At 65.5% G+C, this 25,856-nt stretch overlaps 1 protein-coding gene across 1 annotated transcript in view; it reads left to right on the forward strand.

The window, feature by feature from the left end:
* The window catches only part of TAFA5 (TAFA chemokine like family member 5), a 168,312-nt gene that overhangs the window by 89,724 nt on the left and 52,732 nt on the right, over positions 1-25,856 (forward strand). The window contains exon 2 of the mRNA XM_032492512.1: positions 25,434-25,583. Within this exon, the coding sequence (XP_032348403.1) occupies positions 25,434-25,583 (150 nt within the window). The remainder of the gene's footprint in view (positions 1-25,433; positions 25,584-25,856) is intronic.

A 25,856-nucleotide genomic window follows, 5' to 3' on the forward strand; every position in this document is an offset into this window, starting at 1 on the left:
AGGCTTCTTTTAAAGAATTGGCTCCTGTGACTGTGAAGATCTGGGAAACCCAAGTCCGACGGGGAGGCCGGGATCCGGGAAAAGCCAACGCTGCCGTCCAGTGTGCGGCTGGCTGGAGACGCAGTCCCCTCTTAGCCGGGCGAGGTCCCTCTGTCCCGCTCGAGCCTTCAGCTGGTCGGACGAGGCCCACCCACGCTGCCGAGAACGATCTGCTTTACTGCCTCGGCCAACTGGAGTGCTCACCTTCTCAAAAGGTACTTCCATGGCACTGTCGAGAGTCACATTTGACCAGGTATCCAGGTGTGGTTGCCCGGCCAGGTGGACACTGAGTCACCCGTCACGGGAAGTTACGTTTGGGCGGTGGCGGGAGGGCCGGGGTGTGATAATCAGGGGTGTGAATGGTCCGGGGCTGAGGGCAGCCATCCCGGAAGGCACGTCTCCTCCTGGGGCTGGAAGGCCCCGCGGCCCCAAGGACGCAGGCGATGCCGGGGCCTGGCATGGGGCCTGCCCTCCTGCTGGTGTATGGGATGCCCTTGGGGCGGGGCGGGCCAGCAGGGCCCAGGGGCAGGTAAGTTGCTGAGGACACTCAGTCTGTGGACCAAGAACGTGACTGCGAGGATGGAGAGCCAGGTGCCCCTCAAAAGCCCAGGGGAGGGAGTGGCCCGGCGGGCGGCTCCAGATCCCCACCTGCCAGGATGGCGCCGAGCAGACACGGACTCACGGGGGGCACTGGTATTATTCAGAGCTCTGGACCGATGTGGGGGCTCGTGTGTGAAGCTGGGCTGTGGGGTCCCTGCCGGCTGCACCTCTCCAGGCACTGCGCCCTCTCCTGCCCCCGGCAGACAGGGCCAGGTCCTGCATCCCTTCTCCTGAGCCGTCCGATGCAGTCCCTGGGCCCTGGAGGCGGGGAGGGTGCAGATCCCAGCTCAGGGACACTGAGGAGATGCTGTGCCCCGCACGGGAGCCCCTTGCCCAGGCCAGCTGGTCGAGGTCTTCAGAGGTAGGGGTGGAGTCAGGCACCGGCCAGGAGCCCGTGGCCACGTCATGGGGCTGGTGTTCACACAGGGGCCTGCCCACCAGGAGGACAGACTAGCTGTTCTGGGGCCGCACCCCTTGTTGTGAGCCCCCCAGGGCCAGCTCGGCCCCCGCTGGGCAGCTTTGCCTCCTTCCCCCACAGGCTGCCTGTCCGGTGCCCCAGCCAGGCCGGCACCTCCTTCCACGTCCTCAGCCCCCCTCCCCGCCCTCCACCGCCCTGGGCTCTGTTGTCTCCAGTAATGAGGGCAGCCCTCCACAGCCCACCCGTCCTGGCCCTTTTAGATTCCAGGGCCCCTTGGAGAGTCTGATTCCAGAGGGCCCTCTGGTAGACACGTCATGGTCCGTCTGTGAGCCGATCCTTGGTCAGCCTTACAAAGGAGGGGAATTCTGACATGTGGAGGACCCTGGAGAACACCACGCTCAGTGAAGATGCCGGACACGGAAGGGCAGGTCCTGCGGGATGACCCTCGTGCGAGGTCGCTGGGGTCAGAGCGCAGAGACAGAAGGGAGACGGTGGGGCCCAGGGGCTGGGGGGAGGGGGAGGGGAGTGTCTAACGGGGACGGGTTTCAGTTTGGGAAGAAGAGAACGTTCCGGAGGTGACGTGGTGATGGTCGCGTAGTGTGAGTGTACTTAATACCCCTGAGAGGTGCCCCTGATTAGTTGAGAAGGCGAATTTTACTCTCTGCATTTTACCAGAATAAAACCTGAGTAAGTGCGTAGAGGAGGAGGCCTCCCCCAGAGGGGCGCACGTGTGCGCGGACGTGTACACAGACCCCTGCGTGCGGAGGCCCTCAGCCCCTCCCGCTAACGGGCTGCAGCATGGCGGGGCCCTGGATGGCTGCGGGGGTGATGGTGGGTCCTCACTGTGTGAACGGGGAGGCTCCCCCTGGCATCTCCATCGCCCTTAGGGTGGGTGCCCCGTGTGACCTCCACCCCCACACCCTGGTGCGCAGCACTGGCCTGAGTCTGAGCTGTTCCAAGAAGATGCTGTCTGGACAGCGGGTGCCCTGGACGGGAAGCGGAGTGTGTCTCAGAGGGTCCCTGGTGTGACCTCAGCTCTAGGGGCCGAGTCGAGGGGTCCCGGGACGTTGGTCAGCTGTGCGCTTTGCCAGCCGCAGGTGCTGGGCAGGCTGACTGTGAACGCTGCAGTCTGTCCTGATTGGCCCGTGCCGTGCAGGGGACGAAGGGGTGTGTCTCAGGGCTGAGCTGAGCAGCGGGAGCCGCTCCTGTGTGTGTGGGTGCCGAGGGGCGGGGGTAACGGTGCCCCTGTTAGCCGTGAGGGAAGGCGCAGCGCGGGGCTCCGTCTCCCTCTCCTCCGGTCTGCCCCTGCTCCTGTGACTCAAGCCCTGGGCCTCCTTCCCGCAGAGGGGAGGCTCCCACTGCCCAAGACTCTGTGCCCAACAGCAAAGCTTCCCGTGGTCCGGGTGAGGGGCTTTCACCCCTGGTTTGGAGTCGCAGCGTCCGAGCCTGGACCTGATCTGGGACGTTCCCCAGGGCAGGGCTGGCTGGCACTTGTCTTCACCAGGGAAGTGAATTTGGGTCGCTCGGGACCGGTGGAGGGCGCAGCTCAGCCCCAGCTGCCGTGGGCGGCGCCAGGCCCTCTGCTCTTGAAGCACCACCTCCAGAAGCCCAGGTCTGGGGACCGGAGCCTTGGCTGCTGATGCGTCCTGAGTGGGAGGCGCCTTCTGCGCGGAGGCGAGGCTGAGGCCAGGAGGCCAGGAGGCCGGGAGGGAGGATGCTCTGCCCCGCCCCCCGTGCATCGCTAGCACTATGGGAGGGCACCAGCCCAGGACGGGCCACTCCCAGGCTGGACGTGAAGGCCCGCCTGGTCCAGGGCCACATAGGAGGGCGTCACCACGAGGAGGGGCAGTTGGCGGGGTAACCGCTGTGTCTGCGCCAGCGTGAAACCTTCAGTGAACTCGCCTGAATGTCAGAGCGACCGACAGGCCCGCCCGCTGGGGACGCGGGGTGGGCGGAGGGGCGCGGATGGCAGGAGTTTCACTTTTACGGCCAGGCAGGCCCAGGCCAGCCAGCAAGGGTCTGTCGATGAGGCAAACTTAGCAGCCTGTTAACAACATGGGGTTTGCAACGTGGTGACCAGCTGGGGCCCCTGGGCGCAGGGTGCACTGTCCCTCCCCTGTTGGTGTGAGTATTTTCATGCTGAGCAGCCAGGGCGAGTGATGGTTCTGAACTCCCACCAACCTGTGGCTGGGATCCCCAGGGGATGCACGTATGTCCCAGGGGACGGAGAGGGTGGGATTTAGCTGGAAGGATGCCGTGAATGCCGTGTGTTGACCACGCAGCACCAGGGCCCCTGCACAAACTCACGGTGCTCCTGTGACTGTCACAGGGGCACAGGGGCACAGAGCTGCGTAGCGGGGAGGGGCTGTCCTGGGGCCGCGGGCAGGCAAGGGCCCACAGCTCAGATGTGAAACCGCGTGTGTCACGTGTTCGCTGAGGTCACGCGGCTTGGACACACTTTGGTAGCAGGTGTGGAGGCCCACCCTGGGACTCCCCCGCCAGGCCACGCCGTCTCTGGCCCTCACTGGCTCCTGCCGCAGGCACACGGCTCTGGCAGGAGGAGGGAGAGGCCGGAGGCTGAGAGACTGGTCTCCACCCTCAGTCCTCAGGCGTCCACGCAGCGCAGGGCTGGGGTGAGGCGTCCTGGAAGGCGGCTCTGAGCCTGGTCACTTGGCACCGGGCTGAGCACAATGGGCAGAGGACCTGAGAGCCCCGTGGTGAGGACATGGGGTGGGGCAGCTAGACCCTGGGAACAGCGAGGTGTCTGACCTGGAAAGGCTGATGGCTCTGGTCCAGTGGACATGGAACTCATGTGGGTCAGCAGTGGCCCTGAGGGCCCGTGGGCGCCGTGGGGGCCTGAGCACCTCTGGGAGGAGGGCTGTCTGGATGCCAGGCCCACCCGTCTCCAGACACCTGGGTCCTGTCTCCATCACGATGAGTGGACCAGCGGGACAACATGAGGAACACCCTCCTGGGAGCCTCGGTTTTTGTGCTCGGTGACACCCAGCATGTGGCCAGCGGAATAACGCACCCCCCGCGGATGCCCACGTCCTGACCCCCGGACCACGCGGTGTCCCCGCGCCTGGCGAAAGGGGCTCTCAGGTGATTAAGCTGGGGGCCTCGTGTTGGGAAGTCATCCCAGGGTTCTGAGTGTCTTCAAAGCGGTCAAGAGGGTCCTCGTAAAGCAGAGGCAGAAAGGTCAGAGGAGAAAGCAGGAGATGTGACAACGGAGGCAGCGGTTGGAGAAAAGTGAGGAAGGGGCCCAGGAGCCAAGGAAGGCGGCGCCTCCGGAAGCTGGGAGGTCAGGGCCGCCACCTGCCCTGGAAGGAGGCGCCCACGCTTGACCTGGGCCCTGCAGCCTCCCTTCAGGCTCCGGAGCTGGGAGGGGTAACCTTGCGTCACTGGAGGCCACGCCCCTGACGTCCGCTGCGGCAGCCGCAGGAAGTTCGCTCCCAGCCTGCGGTGCACCTGTCCTGGGCCCCCCACCCCACTGCCCGCTCACTGCCGGGTGACCCATGAAAGCAGCAGGAACAGGACGGTCCCTCCCGATCGCTCCCTCCTGGGAGGGGAGGCTGGCGCTCAAGGGACCCTGGGGAGGGCTGCTCGTCAGAGTCACCGCTGTTCCCTGCTGAGGTGTCTGCAGGGCATTCCAGCTGGGCGGAGAGCTGCGAGGTCTGGTACGCACCCTCAAACCTCTCCATGAACATGGTCCCCGGGGGCGTGCAGGCCCCGTGGGAGAGCAAGTCCACGCCCCACCCCCTGGGTGCTGTTTACGCCCATTTCTCAGGTCGGGAACCTGAGGCAGAGCCTGGACGCAACCCCTGCGCCTGGTCTGCGTGGAGACAGACGTGATGGCTGGTGGTCCTGACGAGGGGCTTCCCCTGCTGCCCTCCAGCACCATCCCCACCGATGGGCACGGAGCAGCCTTCCCTAGGGGATGCGCAGAGGCGGGCCCTCTGTCCATACGGGGTGCTCCGTGCCATGTTCCCGCCCGCACAACTTCTTACTTCCTTCTGCAGCGTCGATTGAATTAGAAAAAGCTGTCCGTGCAGCCTTGAAACAAGAGACCTCGTAAACACTTCACTGGAACAAGCTCATGGTCTACATGCTCATAAAGGTGCCCCGGACGGCTCCGCCCGGCGCCGGGTAAGTGATTGGCTGGCTTAATGTTCATCGTCAGCAAACAGGCCGTTCAGGCACGTGGCAGCACGCAGAGCTGTGCGGCGTGGCCTCCGGCCCGTCCAGAACCGAGATCAGCCAGGTGGGTGTCCTGGCCCCTGTGTGGCAAAGCTGCTTGACGCCCGTCCGGTACCCCTGCCTTTGCCCCGCTGGCCGCAGGCCTGGCGTCGCCTGGCTTCCCTGCCCTGCTGCTCTTCGTGGAGTTTCAGCAGGAAGGAGTGCTGGTGGGACCGGGGCACGCGTGAGCTGGTCGACTTCCCAGGGTGCTGGTCGGCCTCCAGCTTCAGTGTCCTTGCTCTCGGTCAGAGCTGGGACTTTCTTGTCCTGGTTCCCTCCTCGGTCTGGCCCCGATTTCCATGTTGGAGGCTCCATCTATCCCACGATTGACAGCCAGGGACACCCAGGGGTGCAGGACGCAGGTGGACCCCAGGCTGCTAGACCCCCCCCCCATCGGGGAGGACTTATGTGAACCCGGGCAGACCCTCACCTTACAGGCCGGGGACTGAGGGTTGCACCGGACGGGAGTGGTGGCTTCAAGTCGGGGACAGGGCCTCAGCAGCCAGGCTGCCAGGGAGAGCCCTTCGCCTCCGACGTCGCAGACCCACCTCCCGTGTCTCTGAGCTGCACACGCACAAGTCCCAGGACCACAGGCACCACAACCTGGGTTTCTGTGGGACGCAGAGCTGCAGGTGTCTCCTTAAAAAATACCAAGGTCAAGTCCAGCAGGAAAGGAAGAAAGAACAGGAAGGAGTGCGAGCCCGAGTCCGGCGGGCGGGCCAGGAGGGAGGGGAGAGGCGACCGCGGGCGCCCTGCCGTCCTCGGACGTTCCCGCCTCTTGCCCTGCGCCGCACTGAGCTTCAGAGACTGGATTTTGTCCTGTGACTGACGGCTCAGGCTTCCCCAAAGTGGGACCTCTGGGGCCTGAGCCCAACGCCCAGGTTCCAGAAGGTGCTGACCGTCAGGCTTCTAGCCCTGCCCTGAACTCCCACCCCGTGCTTTCCCAACGTGCCGCCCCCACCCCTGCTGCAGGGAGCCCTGGGCCACGTCTGCTGCCTGGGAGTGGCCGCCCCTCCTAGGTGCTGCGGGCAGTCGGGGCGTGTGGTGGTGGCACCTCCGACGTCTTCCACAGTGGACCTCGGGCTCCCTAGGGTATGGGAGTCAGGAGTGCCGGGAGGAGCACTGGAAAGGGTCTGGGCCATGACAGTCACTCAGTCATCCAACAAACGCTCATTAGCCCTGCCCTGTGCCCGGAGCCGGGACAGAGAATTCTCCTCTGCTGGGGGACCCTTCGGCCTCCGCCTGCTGCCTACCACATGAAGCCCTGCACTGCGGCCCAGAGGGGCCGCCTTCTCATCTGACTGGCGAGCCACCCGGGGATCCTGTCTGTGCCGGGCTGGGGCCCCTGTGCAGTGACCTGCAATGACCACCAGGGGCCACACGTTCCAGGCAGGCTGCGGGCCTTCTCTGACGGGTGGTGGGCCCCACGCCCCTGCTGTGACTCCCAGGCCCCCAGGCCAGGGTCCTGCCCCACCCCCGGGGACCGCGCAGGGAGCTGGCCCAGCCGGCTCTCTCCCCGCCGGGCCCCCAGGTCTCCAGTCCACGATGCTCCCGTGTTTTCTCTTCTTGGGAAAGGAGCTTGAGAAGAAGCCCCTGGGCCGTGGGCCGAGCAGGGCTGGGCGCCACGCGTCTCCGGAGCCCCTTCTGCAGAAGGGGCCTCTGCACCTGCCTGCTCCCCTCTGCGGTGAGCGGGAGAGGTCGGTAAAACACCTGGAAATCACCCGGCAGCGCGGGGCTCGTCGGAGCCTCGGGCAGCTCTCTGCCTCCCGAGGGGGGTGGCTGGGAACCAGGCTGTGTCCTGGGGTTCACGGGCTCAGAGACGCCAAAAGCCCCGCTGACTGCCGTGTCCCCCAAATTCTTCTGCTGTCTTCACCTTCCAGTGGCCCGACGTGAGGGCACTCAGAGACAGCGGTTGGCCACTCGCATGCGGGGGGCGGGCCCTGGGCACCCAGGGGTGCCTGGAGACGGGGTAGGGTCGCGGGGGACAGGCCGGGGGGGCCGTTTCCCACGTCAGATGCTGGCACAGCCTCCGGGGGCATCTGTGGGCTCCTCGGCATACACGCGGTGGGGACGTCATGTCCTTTGTCATTTCCATGAGCCTTTTAATAGAAATTGGTTGTTTGGGTCTTTTTAAGTTTTAGGTTTACAGAAGAGTTGTGAAGATAGTTCAGAAAGTCCCCACGTGTCCTGTGCGCACTCCCGCCGTCGTCAGCACCGTGGGGCGGTTTGGGGCGCTGGCCACGGTGCAGTGGTCGGGGCTGTTCTGTCGTCATTTGCGAAAGTCCACGCGTTTCTCAGAATTCCTTACCTTTTGCCTCACGTCCGTTTTCTGTCCGGGACCCCATCCTGGCCCCCACACACCCGTCAGACGTTCTGTTTCCCTGGACTCCCCCCGGCTGCCCGTTTCTCAGACTTGCCTCGATTTTGAGTGGCTTGACAGTCTGGGGGAGCCCGGCAGGTGTTTTGTGAAACGGTTCCTCCACTAGGTCTGGTCGGATGGCTTCCTCGTGATTTGACTGGGGTTGTGGGTTTGAGGGAAGTGAAGGGACAGCCCCACCCCATCACACCCGGGCACCGCCGTCCACTCCTGGTCCCTGCGATGCTGACCTCGGTCACCTGGCTGAGGTGTGCTTGGCCGGCATCTCCTTCTGAAGTTCCTCTTTTTTCTCTCCCCATCCTGGTCTCTTTGGGAGGAAGGCACTGCCCAGTGCAGGACTAAGGGGTGGGGAGTCACGCCGCGGCCCCCGTGGGCGGGTTCTGCACCTGCAGGCATTGTCGGGAGGTGTGCACCTTCCCCATGTGGTAACCGGTCCAGGCGCTCCACGTCAGCGTGGACACACAGACTCTCTATACTTGGAGCGAGGACCCTGTTCCGCGCTGTTTAGCTGACTGGTCAAGTTTAGCTTTGACCATTGGGGGCTCCTGTGTGCCTTTGACTCACCCGTCCCCGACCAGGGATTTTGTGTTTGTTTTGGAGCACTTCTCTCCTTCTAGAGGCACCACAAGATGCTCCAGGCCGTATCTTTCCTACAGTCCTAAAATCAGCCATTTCTCCGAGGAGGCCTGGCTCCCTCTGGGACGGTGGTGGTAGAGACCACGAGCGGGAGCTCCTGGGGCCCCCAGCTGGCAGAGCCAGGGAGTATGTATGGGCGCTCGCCCTTGTACACACACATCTGCATCTGTATCTGCATCTGCGTCCATGTTAGGCTGAATGTGTCTCAGCGCTGAGCCATCGCCACGTGGACCGTCCCCACCCTCCTCCTTGCCCACCTGACCTCCCTCCCGGGGCAGCACTGAGGACCCCGCCTCCACCACCCACCATTCGCTTGGTCCTCGGTTGGTTCAGGGGTCAACGTGTTGCAGTACCAGAGTGGTCCTTCTGTGTCCCTCAGGAACGACACGTCAGCTGGGGACAGTGCCTGCAGTCCCCCCGACCCCGCCATCTCCATGGACACAGGGCAGCTCTTCTCCCCGCCCCCATCAAGGAGGGTTTGCACATTTCCAGCAGGTGAGATGCCCCTGACACCATCTGGACTCCTTCCTGGGACTCCCCCAACCTCCTAAGTGATTTGTTTACGTTTGTGTGCACGAGGGGTCTCTGTGTCATAAAGTAATGCAGCTCTGACAATCATGTAATGCCACATGCTCTGCTTGCAGTATTACCCAGGACAGTGTCACTGGCCCGAAGTCCCCCTGTGCGCCACCTCTCCCCCGCCTCCCCTCCCCCCGTCCCTGCCCGTCTCCTGCCCTCTCCTCCCCAAACCTCTGGCAACCCCGATCTACCTTCCGTCTTTATGGCGTTGTCTTTTCCGGAACGTCCTATAGGTGGAAACCACCCAGAACGTAGCCTTTTCTCACTGGCTTCTTTGGCTCAGTGACACGACGTGGGGTCCCCCCATGCGGCTCTGAACTCCAGATCTCCTTTCTTTTTAGTGCTGAGTGCTGTCCCGTCGTCTGGCTGCACCAGTGTTTGCTTATCCGCTCAGCACCAAAGGGCATCTTGGCTGCTTCCGGTTTGGGGCCATTATGAGTAAGAGTTTCTGTGAAGTTTCATTCGCGTGTAGCTTCCTTTTCTTGTACGGGGACAGACGGCTTCGAATCCGTATGAGTAGATGCTTAGGAGCGTGAGCGCTGGCTCGGACGGTGAAGACGTGCCTAGCTCTGCGAGGAGCCGACCGTCCTCCCGAGCGGCGGCTCCGCGTCTGCACCCTCGCCTGCACCGTGCGCGCGCGCCGGCTGCTCCACGTCCTCTCCAGCGTCTGACGGTGTCGGCGCTCCGTGTTCTGGCCACCGTACCGGCTGTGCCGTGACGTCTCCCTGCAGGTTAACTTGGAATTTCCGGATGACGAGTGAGGTCGAGGTCTTTTCACACCATGTTTGGACACGTGTGTGTTCAGATTGCCCGCTTTTCAGCTGGGATGTTTGTTTTCCTGTCATGGAGTTTTATGTGTTTGTGTGTATTTGGGAGACACGTGCTTGGTCGGATGTGGGTTTGCACGCCTTGTCCCCCATCTGTGGCTTGTCTTTCATCCTCTTAGTGGTGTCCTTTGAGAACAGGAAGCTTTAACGTTAGCAACGCCTGCCTTACCGGCTTTTCTCCTCCCTGGACCGTGCTTCCCGCGTCCTGACGGCTCCTCGCCACGCGGCAGGGCCCACGGAGTCTCCTCGCTTTCTTCTAGGCGTTTTACATCTCTGTGTGTGTCTAGACCCTGCTTAGCTGCTTCCGTGAAGCTCAGAAGGTCGGGTCTGGGTCGCTTTTGCCCACGTGGATCTGGTTATTCGAGCGGCTCCTGTGGGAAGGTGACCCTTCCTCGTGGGGTCGCCTTTGCTTCCTGGCTGGAGACCAGTCGTCTCGAGGGGGTTCGGTCCGTGCTTTAGGGCCTTTGGCCCAAACAGCACCAGCCGCCCCTCCGAGGCCATGACCGCGCCCGCCCCTTGCGTCCTGCCGTTCACAGAGATGCATGTTGAGACGGGAAACAGGGTTTTCAGTCGGCACCTTGGCCTGGGCCCTGCCGCCCTGGAACCCTCAAAGGCAGGAAGCTGGGGGCTGGGCTACTCTGGACTTCCTGGGCCTCGGCGGCCGGGCCCTCCCAAGGCAGGGTTGTCGGGGCAGGACTGTCAGCACCACTTCCCCGTCACCCGCCCTGCAGTGGGCGTGTGCCGGGCAGCTGAGGGGCCCGGGCAGAGGCAGCTTCCAGGCACCCTGGGGGTGGTGAAACCGCCTTCGTCCACGGGCCCCTCAGGGCGGGCCGGGAGCTGCCCGCAGCCCTGTGCCCTGCGGTGCTGCTGGTGGGGTTACCCTGGAGCCTTAGGACAACCTGGGAAGGAGAGCTCCTCATGCCAGCCAGGCCTCAGGTGCCCCTCCCGGAAGAGGAGACACTCGTGAGTGACGGGGGGCTCGGTGGGGCCCAGGCTGCTGACACCCTGCTGGGCACAGGACCGTGCACCCTGACCCTGCGACTCCTCTGGGATCCAGGTGTCCGGGGAGCCCCAGGGCATCGCACCTGCTGTGCGGGGGGTGGGGCCTGGACGGGCCCCAGGCCTGGAGCTGACTCACCCGAGGGAGGGTCGGGGGCCGGAGCCAGGGAGGCTGAGCCTCGGAGCCTCGGTCTGCCCTTTGCTGCTGACACAGCAGACGCCAGATTCTCTAACAGGGGCTCAGTGGGCAGAACGTGCCAGGCTCTTCCTCGCTGAGGGAGGCGGTCATCCCTCTGTGCCCAGCGCCCCCCCCCCCAGGCCCCGGCTCTGACCAGCAGTGAGACCCTGGGAGGGGGCGGGCTGGGCCCTGCGGCGCGCAGCTGCCGGGTTTCCTGGCCTCTCTGGCGAGGGCCGGCGCCACCTGGGTCCCCAGCCTGCAGTGGACGCCCCGTCCTGGTTGCAGAGTGGTGCTGGCCTGCCTCTCATCGACCTTTGCAAAGTCGTAAACTGCAGCGTAATTACCCGTGTTCACGATGTTGTGCCAACAGGGTTCCGGTCCAGCTCGGCCCGGGCCGGGGCCACCGGGACCCGCCAGCCGCGCTCGCCTCATTAACAGACACGTTCGCGAGGATAATTGACGGGGAGCCAGCTGGACAGCCAGGGCTTCATCGTGGATGTCTCAGGGCAGAGCTCGCTGCCTCGAGGAGACCAGTGAAAGCGATCTGTCCCTTTACTATCCCTGCGCTCACGCCTGTGCGTCAGCCGGGAGCTGGGCCCTGGGCCAGCGCCGCATCCTGGCCGAACCTCTGCCGGGAACTAGCGCCCGGGCAGGGGCAGAAAGTGCAGCCTGCTAGGGGGTGGGGTGAGGTCTCGACTCCTTTGGTTTTTCTACCTGAAACCAGGCATCCAGGCCTGAGGCCCAGCCTGATTGGGGCCCCCGACCTCCCCCCGACAGACCCGGGTGCCGCAGGGCCGCTGCGGGAAGGGCTGGGGAGGACGGGGGCCCTGTGGTGTCTCCTGGGTTTGGAGCACACCCCAGGGTCCTGGGCTCACCTTCAGGGCCCAGCCACCCCGATCCGCTCCCCTAGACGGCTCCCGGAGCCTCGGCCGCTCCTGAAGGTCGGGTGAGCCCAGCCGCTGGACGAGGCCTGAGGTCCTGGCCCCTCTACCAGCCAGGCCGGGAGCGAAGCTGGCCACCTCGGGTTCCTGGCGGGAGCTGCAGCCCCACAGGCGCGGTTCCCGGTGGGCAGCCCGTCCTGACATGTGTCCTCCTGCGGGCAGGGCTGCCTCCACGCCCCACCCCTGCCTTTCCAGAAGGGAGCTGGCCTGGAGAGACCTCCTAGATGGGGAGGTAGCCCTCCCGGGCCCAGGCGTGGGGAACCTGTTCCTCCAAAGCCCGGGATTGCAGTCAAAACAGAACCCAGAGCCAGGGCCGTGCGGCTGTGTTGGCACCCTGCTGTCCCCGGGCTCCCCATCTGGCCGTCTCCCTGCTACCACGTCGGGGCCCCGGGCCATGCGGTCAAACCACGTCCCGCAGATCACAGCCCTGACAGCCTCGGGCCTCACCACCCAGCTCCAGGAAGCAGCGCTCACAGCCCAGCAGGCGCACCGCCTGCTGTGCGGGGACCCAGGCAACAGCCCCTCTGCTGGGACCCGAGCCTCTTTCCTGCTCCCGCCTTGAGAGGCCCCGGCGTGTGGCCGAGACATCCCAGAGCTTGTCTGCGGTAACGTGTGGAGGGACAGCAGCCGGTCCCCCCAGTGCGGGGCCCGAGTTCTCTCCAAGGAGCAGACACACGTCCTGCCCCGCAGGGCTGGGGGGCTTCAGGGCCGGCCAGCCACGCTGCTCAGGGCGGAGCCTGGGACAGTCTCTTAACCCAAACCATCTTATCACCGGTGATTGACATTCAGCGTGAAGCCTGCATTCTCTGTGCCCCAGCCGTGTCTTCTGAGAGGTCATCTCTCGCCCTCGGGGTCAGAGTGGCCAAGGCACAGGGGTTCCCTCTGAGCCGGAGCCCCCGACATGTGGCCCATCCGTGGTCTGGGGGTGAGCAGCCTCCTTGAGCTACAGGAGGCAGGAGGACCAGGAGGGCCCATTTGTGACCTGTGAGGAGGCTGGGAGATGCTCAGGCCACTCAGCCTCCATCCTCCTCCCACCACACCAGCTCTGCCCCGGGCCCGCGCCCCGTCCCTGCCCACCCAGAGCCACATCTGGAGGCCTTTCCCTTCCGCCCTGCGAGCCAGCCTGGCCCGCCCCGGCCAGCCTCAATGGTCCTTGGATGTTAGGCCTGGGGCCACCAGCCAGGACATGATTGCTGCAGCGGCCGTAGGAGGGTAACCGCGCTCTTACCAGTTCAGCACAACACAACACAAACATCTTCCCCTGTGGTTCTGCAGGGCACAGTGGAGATGGGTCCCTCTGAGCTGAAATCAAGGTGGAGGCAGGGGACAGTCCAGGCTGATTGTCCCCTCCTGATGGAGAGGTCCCAAGGCCGCCCGGGTGGAGCGGCTCAGCCCTGCCCTATAGTCCTCATTCCTCTCTGAGGTCTAGGACGTGCTGACATGGGGAGGGGCAGTGTGGCCACCAGCCTTCTCACTGGACCCCTCGTCCCCTCCCAGCGAGAGTGAGAGGACTGAGAGGTGGGGTGATCCAGTGCACCCCACCGAGTGTCCTGGGGAAGGGGGCCTGTGGGTGTGAGTGGGGAGGGGCCCCGTGGACCTGGCGGTGAGTAGGCGGGGCCACAGCCCAGGGGTCAGGCACCAGGGGAGGTGGAGGACAGGGCCGGGGGACGCAGGTGATGCGGGCAGGTAGCAGGCAGCTCTGTCCCCATCCAGCCTTCTCCCGGGCAGAGCACAGCCCCGCAGGGTCATGCACAACCTTGGACTGCTCTGCTTGCTGCGAGCTGGCCTGGCCCATCTCTAATAACCGTCCCCTCCACAGACTGAGGGCCCAGTGCCTGCCGCAAGCAGCCGCCTGCCCACCGGAGGCCTCCGGCTTCCCAGGAGTCGCTGCAAAGTGCGCGCCGAGGCCCTCAGGGGCTCCTGCTTCTCCGTCTTGAAGCCGGGTTGGCAGCTGCCTCTGAAACCTCACATCTCAAGGACAAGCACCCTGCCTCCGGGCCCGCCCTGTTCTCCGCGGATTGATGGCAGTGGCAGTGACAGCAGGGGGAGGTTCCCGCCAGCCACACGGTGGCTTCCGCTCAGGTCACCTGGCGCGTCTGCAGCCCAGCGCGGTCCTGCCGCGGGCCCCTCGGCGGCAGGTGCAGCCTCTGTGAGCCTGGGCCTGGGGCGGGGGGAGCGGCCCGGCCGAGGGCGCAGACGTGGGTTTGGGTGCAAGGGCGCCGCGGGGCCGCTGAGGGAACTTGGCTGGAGAGGCCTTGATCCCCGAGCCGGGGGCCCCTGGAGGCCCACACCAGGGCCGCCATCACAGCCGTTACTCTTCGCCTTCCATTGCGGCCCCTCCAGCTGGTCTCTCCCGGATTAAAAAGCCCAGCCTCAGGGAGCCCGTGAGCGGCGCCTAGAAGGGCCTGCTGGGCTGGCGTCTCTGCAGAGGCCTCCCTCTGGGCTGGTGCACGGTGGGGGCTCTCTCCTCCCTCCCCCTGCTTCCTGGGGCCCTTCCCGTGTGTGCAGCTGTGCAGGTGGCTGCAGGCCAGGCCAGGCAGTGGGCGGGGTCCTCTTATCCGTGGTCCCACTGGCAGAAGGTTCCAGGGAGTGCCCGGCCGTGGGAGGGGGCTGCCCCCTGCCCTTCTTGTCCCAGCTCAGCTGGCTTCGGGGATTGGGTAGAGGATGGCCGGGTTGGGGGACGCCGGTGATGGGGCAGGAGCAGTCTGGGAGCGGGTCAGCTGGATTCTGGGAGATTCCCAAGGGAAGATCTTTGACTTTGCTGGAAGAGCCATGGTGCTAGTTCACAGTCACGTTAGAGGGGACAGCAGAGGGGGTGGGCCAGCTTCCAGAGCAGGCTGAGGCCGAAGCTCTTCCTGAAGCGGGAGAAGGCAGGTGCCTCACTTTGGGCCTGAGGATAGTCTGTCTGCAGATGTCACCTTCCCCCAGTTACCCAAGTTCAGCCCTTCCCGGCCCTTCCTGGCAGGTCCCCGACGAAGCACAGCCAGGCAGGATCGCCGTGGGGGTGCCAGCTGCCTGGTTTCCCCGGACTGCAGGGATCTCTGCGAGAACCGGGAAGTCCAGGCAAACGGGGGCAAATCCAGGCTCCATCCGCATTCCAGCCCCCAGTCCCATCTGTCTCTCCCATCCAAGGACAAGCTGTGGGATGGGGGGCCAGCCTGGTTAAAGGGCAGGTTGACACCACGTGTCGTCACAGCCAGTGGCATGCAGGGCCCAGCACGGCTGGCTCTCGGTCTCCCGTGTGTCTGGGCCCTTTCCTGCGCAGGCACTACCTGGGCTGGGATCTGACCGCTGACCCCCAGTGTGGCCCTCCTCCCTGTGGGCCTCCAGGTCCTCTCCTCCGGGGAGGGGCTGGGCCTGGAGCTCCCAGACCGATTCCTACGGTCCAAATGGTCAGGGCCGGCCCCACAGCTGGGTGGGCCAGGCCATGGCCTCCTCGAGGCCTGAGCCACAGGGCAGCCTGCGCTGGTTGCCTGTGTGAGGCCACAGGAGGGGCCCCTCTGTGAGATGCTGGCTTCACTTAATTTCTTTATCCCCCGGCGCCCCCACGCAGAGAGCACCCCTGGCCGGTCCCCACACCCTCCCACGGGGAGTGGGCTTGGTGATCGGCCCCGCATGTGTGATGGGCGCTGATGAGGCTGACCTGCCACCCAGGCTGCGGTGCCGGGGCCTCCCAGCACACTCGCTGTCAGTGTCACCCAGACACCACGGCTGGGGTGCCCCACCCGACCTTCAGTGTCCCCGTCTGTGTGTTTTAATCCTCGTGCTACTGTCTGTGTGATTAGGAGTGAAACTGAACATCGGTCACTTAATCGGGGCGTCCAGCATCCAGACGAGTATTTGCAGGATTTAGTTTCAGTCTGGAAGTGGCAGCTCACATCCTGCTGAAGTCGGGGCCCCAGCACCCCCGGGCAGGAGATGGAGGGGCCGTAGGTGTGTGGCGTGGGGGCCACACTGCGGTGGGTTCCGGCTGGAGCTGTCTTCCCAGGACAACAGGAGAAGGGTGCGTGGGGCCAGGTCAGGACACCCCCGTGTGTGGCACAGCCTGGCTCGGGTGAGGGGGGCCGTGGCACCCGTCCCCAATGTGAGGGATGCGGTTACCGTCCACTTGGAGTCCCGTGGGCGGCCCTGAGGTGCGTAGCTGGTGGCCATGGGCGAGTGGAGGGAGCTCTTTGCAAACAGGAGCTGCAGGTGTGGTTGGAGCTGACGTGGAGCATCCAGGGTCCCCCAGCATCTTCTCTCAAACTTCTTCTAAGCAGGTGGGGGTGGAGCTCCAATCACCGTGTCCTGAGCAGGGCATGGGGCGCGCACCCCCACGTGTGCCGACAGCCGAGGCGCAGGGCCGGGCGTGGGGCGTCTCCCCGGCTCCCCCCCAACTCTGATGCCTCCAGTTTGGGAGCTGCGCCCGCCACCCTCCCCCCGTCTGCCTCCTTCTCTCCTTGTCTCTTGGCCTCAGGCCAAACTGGCGGGTGAGTTTCACCCGTAATAAAAACAGTAATAATAGTCATCTCGTAACTGACTCTCTGAGCCTGAGTCAGGGCAGCAAAGTGCCTTTGCCTGCGCCGCCAGAGTGGCCTCCCCGCCTCCGTGAGCTCCGCGTCGTCCAGGGCTGTTTCAGGGCCGTGATGACACGTTCCGCGCACCGGAGAGTGAGGTGGGGGAGTGGCCCGCGCCCCGCCCACCACCGTCCCTGCAGGCTGAGTGGAGTGTCCGTGACCTCTGCAGAGCCGCCCCCATCCCCAGGCAAGCCCCCCTCCCTCTTACTGCCAGCGATCTCTCCACCTCTTCTCCTCCCCACTTTGTCAGTAGTGCCTCCTCATCATGTGACACTTTGAACATGAGCCGAGTGCAGATTCGGGGACCTCCGTCCTGATGATGCCCATTGGGGTGACTGTGGGCAGAGCAGGGCTGCTGACCCATGAGCGTCGTCCGAGCGCGGTGCGAGGGGCTCCGCGTGCAGAACTGAATTCCTGCAGTACCGTGGGAGGGAGGGGTGTGTTCCCAGGGTGTGAGAAGCTGTCCCCACGGTGATTCCTGGTGGCCCAGGCCACGCCCCTCCATATCCCAGGCAGGTGCCCCGTGTTCCCTGGTCTGTTGCATGGTAACATACAGTCAGCACAGACCCCTAGAGGTCCCCTCACAGGCCGAAGCCTGGTGGCCCTTCAGGGTCTCGGTGCTGAGCCCCCCCGCTCCACACGGGGCCCACCTGGGCTGGGGCTCCTCTGTCACCGGCGGGGCCAGCGGGACTGGAGATTCTCCCCGGTCCTCACTGGCCACCTGACCACTTCTGTGAGGAGCCACCTGCCCCAGCCTCTCCAGAGAGACGAGTTGCCCTGCCCATCCCTCTTACAGGGGAGGGGTCTCCCAAGGCCGGGGCACCCCAGGGCCAACCTGAGAGCCCTCCCCGGCAGCCGGGGGGGCGTGAGAGCTGAAGCAGCCAGCTCAGGGCGCGGCAGCCGCGCTCCCGTCTGGGCAGGCCGGACGTCACCCGGGGTCGCAGCAGCAGCAGGCTTGCCGGTGGGACCCGTCCCTCAGGGGAGCGGGGTGGGGAGCGGTTTTGCACCCCGCCTACACCCAGCATCCCAGGGAGCCATGTTAAGGCCAGGCCAGTGGGGAGAGCGATGGGAAGATGGATTAGGTGCCAGACACTGGCTCCAGACCTGGGACCCTCCGTGTGCTCAGGACACATGTGGAAGGGCCGTTGAGGCCTTCTCAAGGCCAGTGAGCACCACCCACCCCGAAAACAAGGGCTGCTGGTCACCCTGGGGCCGATCCAAGCACATCCACCACGTGGCCCCCACTGGGCCTCCTGGGCGTGGCCCCCTCGCTGGTGTGGCCACACCTGCAGGCCCTGCTGGCCCCCTCGCTGCCCAGGCCGAGACCAACACTCATGACTGCTCACGGTCACCCTCTCCACGGGTCTGTCAGTCATTCTGAGCCTGCAGTCTGTCATCCACCCTGTCAGACGTCCGCCCTGTCGGATGTCCGTGTCAGCCAGATTGAACAGCTCCCGGGACAGGGCGGGGCTGCACGGAGGGCCCAGGCCCCACTGAGTCACCCAGGGCCTCCTCCCGCGCAGGAGGCCGCCGGGCACTGGCTGCCCAGAGCCGTCCTGTGCTGCCCCCGTCTGTGCAGAGCCGCTGGGCCTGGACCGCGCCTGCCTGAAGCCTGCCCCCCGGTGTGGAACCCGAGCAGTGACCACTGCAATGAGTTTGCACAACTTCCCTCGGACAACTTCCCAGTCCTCGCGGGCTCATGGTCTGGGTGGTGGCGCCTTCAGCTGGGGTCCGAGCTGGGGATGTTGAGGGGCTGGTGTCCGGCGTCCAGCCTGGTCTGACTTGGGAATAAATGAAACGACAAAACTTGACTCTCAGCCCAAACGGAGGAGTGGGCGCTGCGCCTGTGAGGACGCGGGCTCCAGCGGCCCGGCCTACGGCCCGTGGGGTCCCAGGGACCAGGAGGCCCACAGGGGCGGGACGTGCATCCGGGAGCTGTCTTCCCCAGGCATTTTCGTGGTGTCCCCTCCTCAGGCCCCGGGTCCCCAGTCTTACCCCCCAGGGCATGTGATGTTACCTCTGGTTGCTGTTCGTGTAAAATCTGTAGAAACAGGAGTAATGACAGTGCTGGCCTCACAGGCGGCCGGCCAGGGCTTGGCGCAGCCCCCCTCTGCCTGAGGCTGGCCCAGCCCAGAGTCAGGGCCTCGGTGACCGGCACCGAAGCTGAGGCCAGCACTGGGCTTCTGGCCCCTGGGGCCGCCTAGGTGGTGCCTCCCCTTCCTTCCCCCAGGGCATGTCAGCTGCCTGGTGGAGCTCCCCCCGTGGCCAGTGGCTACAGAAAGCCCTGGACTTCGGCCCTGCCAGGGGCCCCTGGTGCTGGAGCCTGGAACCCCACCTCCCACCTCCAGGCCGGGCCTGAGCCCTGGCCTCCGGGGCCCTGTTCTGATGGACCCACCAGAGATACCGCTGTTCCCAGGGTGGGTCCCCACCTCCGGCTCAGCGATGAGCAGCGGGGCAGCCAGGGCAGACGCCTTCCCCTGCGTCCCAGCAGCCACGCCCCAGCCCTGCAGGTCCCGGGACAGCTGAACCCCAGGCCGGGCAAGGCTGCCTCCCGTGTCGATGACCGGGGAGGGGGTGAGAAGTGACGGGCCCGACCTCTCCGGGGTGCATCCTGCTTCCCTGTCCCCAGAGGGCCGCCCTGCAGGCAGTGGGGACAGTGTCCAGGGGCAGTGCTGCTGGTCCCGTGGAATGGCGTCCCCAGGAGTATTAGGGGAAGCAGTGAGGCCGTAGGACTGGGGCTTTGCGTGATCCACCCCCGCACACCCTGCCGACGGCTGCCTTCTGGGGACAGTCTGCAGGAGGGGCTCGTCCCTGAGGGAACGTGACCATTTCCCTCTTTCTGAATTTCTCTCCATGGTGTCTGGTTTTTGTTAATCAACCACGTTGCTGGCTTTCTGCTATGAAAACCCCTCAAAATTTTGTTCCTTTCCACCTTCACGGTGGCTGCCCATCCCCCTCGCACCCCTGGGCACATGCATGTGCACGCACCGGGGCTCCCACCCCGGGCCCTGCCTGTGGGTCCTGGCCCCCGGGGCTGGGCGGGGGCGCAGCCGCAGGGAGGCCCAGTGGCGCCCCCTCCCCGCAGGCGGATGTGGCCGGGCGTGGCTGTGTGGACCGTGGGAGCAGGTGTTGCAAAAGGGATTGTGATTTCTTGTTTGTTTTATTTTTGAAACAGTATTTTTTTTCCTTCTGGTTTTAAAAGTAATGTAAGTTGCTTGTTAAAAAAAAAACAAAACTTGGGGGAAAGAAGAGAAGAGTTGTAAACCCACCATCTGGAGAGAAGGCCGGGCCGGCGTGTTTCGAGGTGGATGGACAGGTCCCTTCTGAAAGCAAGGACAGGTGGAGGTGGGCATGGGATCTGGGGCCTGGAGGGGCCGCCTGCCTCGTTCCTGTCTGGCTCTGCCCAGGGCCCTGGGGTGGCTGAGAGAACCCCAGACCTCGGGGCCCAGACTCTGCTCTGTGTGGCTCAGGCCGGCCCGGATTCACCGGCCCCGTCCAGACCATGGGGGTACCTTGCCCTCCCCCGGCCTGGAGCCTCGGCCTGGAGCCACTCAGACCCCTGGCTCTGCCTCCTCCTCCCTGAGTGCTGGCCCCCCCACGTGAGGACAGGGGAGCTGGTGGCTCTCCTAGTGCAGAGGGACGTCTAGCCTGGCCCTGCTCTTGTCTGGGGGCATCAGGGGACCAGACACTCTGAGGGGCATTGGCCTCCATCCCCAGAGCATCCGTCTCCCTAGCTGGAGACAGGGTCACCCCACCTGGACCCGGACCACCGCCCCGCAGGCATCTCTCTGAGCTGGAGGGGTGTGTGGTGGGTGTGCATCCGTGTGTGTGTCCATGTATGTGTCTGTGAGACACAGAGAAAGTAGAGATGAGACAAGAGGAAAGGAGGGTGGGGAGAGGAGAGGGGGAGCCCAGCCTCTAGAAGCTTCCTGGCTGCCTCCCTCCCTCACAGCCCTGTGTCACCGCTGGGAGGAGGAGGACCCCGTGTGCAGAGAGAACCTGGAGAAGGGGGAGCCTGGCCCCACCCCAGACCTCCCCTCGCTCCTCCCGGGCCCGGGTCCCAGCTCCACTCTGAGCGCAACTGTGTCCCACGTGCGCTCAGGGCGTTAACCTGCAGTGCGGTGCCATCCCAGGCCTTGGGGTCCACCAGTGTCCTCTCTGCTCAGGGGGCGGCCTGCAGCACCTGCTGGGGCCACAGTGGGCCGGCCCTGCCGCCCGAGCTCGCCCTCAGCTGGGGGCGAAGGGCGGGCATGGGGGGGCCTGGGGAGCGTCTTCCCAGGGTCCAGGCTTGGCAGCCCAGCGGGACGGCTCACCCACGGGGTCCAGGCTGCCTGCAGGCCGGGTGGACGGGGTCAGCCCTGTGGCCCAGATACCCATCGTCAGGGTGCCACTGGCCTGGTCAGGGGACACCCGGGGCCGAGATGCCAGGCAGTGAGACCTTCACAACAAGCTAGAAATCTGAGCAGCACAGAGAGATGTGTAAGTGCAGGGGGAGGCCTGCCTGGAGCTGGCTCCGAGAGGGGTCCCAGAACATCACGGGCGGTGTCCGGGACCTCAGCCCTGGTTGGAAGTGGCTGGTGTGGTCAGCCGGGCCCAGGGCCCGCCAACAGCCTGTCCTCCCGCCGCTGCCCCACCCTTGGACACAGGTCGAATGAGATCCTGTGGGTTCCCTGCCAGCTGGGTGGGCCTGGGAGCCCCAGGCTGGGGGCAGACGGACAGGAGGGACCAGCCCCTAGAAGGAGAGGTCCGCTGCATCCACGGCGAGTCCCGTGAGTTCAGAGCAGGTGATCACGTTCTAAGTGCTGTAAGAACCCGGGAACCACCCGCTGTCGAATGCACAGCCCGAGGTCAGCAGTCGGCCCTGGGGCCAGAGCAGGCGGGGCCAGGTGGAAGCCCAGACGCTGCTCAGACTAGCTGCGTCCTCTCCTTGCGCCAGAGCGTCCTCGGGGGGAGGGGGGGCACCCACCTGATACCTGACCCCGCGTCCAGCTGTGCGGGCTGCAGGAGCATCCGGCCCGTGGTGTGAGAGCGGCCAGCAAGTGTCTCAGGACGCCGCCCCTTTCGAGTCCCCCGGGGGCCTCGGGTTTCTCTGCGCCTCTATTTTGGGCCCGTGTGCTGATGCATTGCCGCCCTACCCCCGTCCTCTCGCCCTTCACCCTGGCCGCTGGCTTCCAGGAGTCCTGGCCCTGCCCGCCTGGGCGTCCGGGCCTGCTCTCACCCGCATTGTCACGGGCGTGGGGTGCCTGCCCTGAGGGCAGCGCCGTGTGGCCCAAGGCGGGGGCGGAGGCAGGCAGGGTGGGCGTGCTTGTCTGTAAGCTCCTCCAGGGCCTGGGGACAGCTCCTGAGACCCAGCTCAGCCGGGGAGATGGTCACAGAGCAGAGACTGCGTGAAGGCCTGGGGTGAAGGCCCAGGAGGGGATCCCAGGCTGCAGAAAGCCAACCCAAAACTAGGAATGGACGGGGTGGAGGGTGAGGGCTGAAGACCCTGGAGAAGGGAAGGTCGGGGCAGCCGTGGGATCGCTGGTGTGGACGGACAGGTGGACAGGGACTGGGCTGGGCAGTCCGGCTGAGTCCCAGACGTCCTGTCAGCTAGGAATAAATGAGTGAACTGTGGTCTCCCGAGGGCGCGCAGAGCCGGGCGGGCAGCGCCCGTGGGTCCCAGTGCCGGCTCCTCCCCCGCCGGGCTTTCCCACGCTCTCAGGGGCAGGTTTCCTTCCTCCAGGTTGGTGGTGTCCCTGAGGGAGCTGTCCAGGTCCTAACCACGCTGCCTGTGAAAGCGGCCTTACTCGGAGATGGGTCTTTGCCTCTGTGGTCAAGTTGAGAGGTCACTGGGGGGCCCTAATCCAGTTTGACCAGTGGCCTCGTGAGAAGTGGGGAGACACTAGAGGAGGCCTTGTGACGACGGAGGCAGAGGTGGGACGGAGGTGGCTGCCGGGGGGAAACGCGGCCAGCGGAGCCCGGGAGGGGCAGGAGTCCCGCCCCACGTCCCCCAGACAGAACCTCGGTTTTAGACCGACAGCCTCCTGGCCGCGGGTGAAAAGTCCTGGGGTTTAGGGCCCCCGGCCTGTGGTCCCTCTTTATGGCAGCCCCAGGGCACTGACTGTCCGAGGATCTGCTCTTGGGCGTGGCCCATGGGGTGGGTCTAGAATCGTGACTCCTGGGGGACGAGGTGTCAGGCTGACAGCCGCTGCTGGTGGGGCTGCCTGGGTGAGGGGTCCACCGGGTGGAGGGCCCTCTCAGTCCCCTGCAGCGGCCCTGCCCGGCCACCCCCTTACAGATGAGGGTCCAGGGGTGCGGCGTGCCTGGGGCAGGGCTTCCCGCAGCTGGGGCGCAGAGGCCCGGACGCTGGTCAGTTAACGCAGCAGGTGCAGCCCCATGGCTGGCTGGTTGCTTCGCTGGTTAGCGGCCAGGGCTCAGGGCCCCAGGAGATGGACCTCTCCCTGCCACTGACGTCCGCAAGAGGTGTCTGGGGTCAGAGCGGGTGGCAGTGAGGGCCGAGAATAGCAGAGCGTCCCCACGTCAACCTGCAGAGCTTGAAGCAGTGGCCGGAAGGAGCGCACGCAGCTTCCTGATGGCACATCGCGGTTGGACCAGCCCGCGGACCTCCGCGTCCCACTGTGCGCGCCCGGGCCGCTCAGGTGCCTGGTCGCTCGTAATCACACTCTTGTCGCCAGAGAAGCCGCCTCATTGTCCCCGACACTCCTCATCTGCTGTGTCTGTTTATTCACTTATTTACTTACACGTCTGTTTATCTTTGCCCCGTTCTCAGCGCGGTGTATAATTTTGTGTGTAATTAGCTAGTGCGGGCTGCAGTCTGCAACGGAAGGCTTCCGGGAGGCTGCACTGGGGCGCTGGCCCTGGGGCGGGCTCTGCTCAGTAAGGGGGGGGGGTCCCGGTGGCTGGGGGAGGAGGTGCCCGGGGCCCCCTGCTGCCCTCCGTCCTTCCTCCTACACCTGTGTGGTCCCCCTCGCGCGACGTTCACGACCGGCTCTGAGGCTGGGTTGGCGTACAGTGCACGGCTCCCTCCAAGCCCTGGGCTGGGCATGCCCCGTACCCATCACAGACACCCCCATGCCCCTTGGGTCGGGTCACGCTCAGACACAGCTTCCCCAGGGTCGAGGCAGTGTGGGCAACTCTGCACTGATGGAGCCAGGGTGGCAACTCCGTGCTTTTTGTCCAAGGCTGGGGACCTGGAAACTATGTAGGTGACAAAAGGGCAGGGCGGTCCTGTGTAGTGAGCTTCCTGGAGGACCTGGAGTGGGGGCTGCCTGGAGGAGGGGGCCGGAGGTGCCAGCAGTGGTGTGGATGAGGCAGGCCACCCAGGGCTGAAGAAACGGCTGCCGGGAAGCCCGAGGGAGCTGGCTGCTGGCTCTTCCTCTGCAGGGTGGCGCTGCTACCCTCCTCCCCTGCAAATGGGGCTCCGCTCCCGTGTGCCCCTCCCGGTCCTTCCCTGGTACTGAACCGCAGCGTGCACCCCCGTCCTGTCTCCTGCCTCCCCCGCGTTGGGGTGGGAGCATTATGGCGCCGTCTCCCCAAGCTGGGTCTGGGAGGGACCCTCAGGGGCCGGGTGCCGTCTACTCTCCACACTGTGGTCCCAGGCCCGACGCGGAAGGAGGGCTGCATGCAGTGGGATGCTTACTGTTTGCTGAGGGAATGAAAGTGAGGGCCGAGTGAGCGGGCCCTCCCTCTGTGTGATTCTGCAGAGGGGGCTAGCCGGCCGAGGGGCTGCCCTGCGGTCCCCAGGAGCTCCGTGGCACCCGTGCTCACAGCCCGCGGATGAAGCAGGCGGCGCCAGCCGGGCTCGGGGAGGACCTCCCGCCTCCCTGGGGCAAGTGGCCAGGCTTCCGTGTCAGCGCCCTCCGTCTGCTGCTGGGGCTGCCTCCACCGTCAGTGTCAGGGCTCGGGGCTCCTTGGCTGAGGCCGGCTGCGTTTTCCCTCTGCCAGGACGCGGGCCCTGTCGCGCCTCAGAGCAACGGGTGCTCTCCCGGGATCTGGGAGACACTTAGGGGATGAGGAAGCCGCTGACACTCGGAGTCTTCACTTGCGAACGAAGCCTGCCCTGTCTGCACGCTCGGCCGGTCCAGAGAGTGACCGAGGCCCGGGGCCTGCACGCCCTCAGTCCTGTGACCGGGGGGGGGGGTGGCCGGCACTCGGGAGCAGGGCAGTGTCCACGTGGGGCAGCAGGAGGGAGGGGCTGTCCGGGTGTAGCTGTGTGTACATGTCTGCATGGAACACGTGTACTGTGTGAGGGTCTCCGTGTGTGCCTGCATGTGGGTGTGTGTATGCAGGACACACACTGTGTGAGGGTCTCCACCTGCATCTGTGCCTCTCGGCCTTGGCGTGTTCACACCTGAACGTCCGCCCTGTGAACCTGGGTGCGGTGTGCTCCGTGTCCATCCGTCAGGCGTGTGCATGTCTGCACCATCTATGTAGCTGTGTGTGTGTGCAACTCATGTGCACGTGTGTGCACGTGTGTGCACCAGCCTGTGGCAGACGGGAGGGGGACAGGAGACCCTGGACGGCCTGGTGTGGAGGTGGCCCGGCTCCTCACCGCTCCCAGCTCTGGGCATCTGTGGGATTCTCCCTGGCAGGGTGGCGGCCCGCACAGCCCCCAGCAGTCTGGGGAGTGGATTGGGGCTGGGCTCCCCGCCTCCAGGACCGGCCAGGGCAGAAGATGCAGGCACAGCCCGGTTCCCCATCGCCCTGTTCTGTGCAGCCCCGGTTCCTGACGTGTGACCGGGGCCCTGTGTCCGTGACTCAGCCCTTCATTTCTGGGCGGGACTGAGACCAAGCGACATTTAATTCCCCGTCCACTCAGGCAGGGCCGGGGAAGCCAGGCCGCACAAACGCAGAGGTCGCTGGCCTGACCCTGCGCGCAGGCTTTTACAGGGTGTGTTCTGACAGCATCACCGGAGGGGGTCCCGCCGCCCCTCTGGGAACAGCCTCGTTGCGGGGTGCGCCGGGTGGGCACCCGCTGCGGGGCTGGGATGGCCGCCAGCTCGTCTCCGGGGCGCGTCCACTCAGCCGTGTCCGTGCCTCTGTTGCAGGTCAGCTGGCCGCCGGCACCTGTGAGATCGTGACCCTGGACCGGGACAGCAGCCAGCCACGGAGGACGATCGCCCGGCAGACAGCTCGCTGCGCATGCAGGAAGGGGCAGATCGCAGGCACCACGAGGGCCCGGCCCGCCTGCGTGGACGGTGAGAGTCAGGGCGAGCAGCCCCTCAGGGGCCGTGGGGGGGTCTGTGCGCCGGGGGTCCACCCAATACACCCCCCGGGGACATCCGCCACGGCCTCCTGGTCTGTGGGGGCCCCCAGGCAGTGTTGGCGGGTGCACTTGTGGGCTGTGTGTGTCGCGTCCAGAGCTCTGTGGGCAGAGGGGACAGAGGGGACAGAGGTCGTGCCACCTGCGAGACCCCCAGGTGCGCACAGGGTTTCTTCTAAGGTACCAGCGCGGCCTGGTCTCCTTGCCC

The sequence above is a fragment of the Camelus ferus genome, chromosome 12 (genome assembly GCF_009834535.1).
Source record: "Camelus ferus isolate YT-003-E chromosome 12, BCGSAC_Cfer_1.0, whole genome shotgun sequence".
NCBI classification, from domain to species: domain Eukaryota; kingdom Metazoa; phylum Chordata; class Mammalia; order Artiodactyla; family Camelidae; genus Camelus; species Camelus ferus.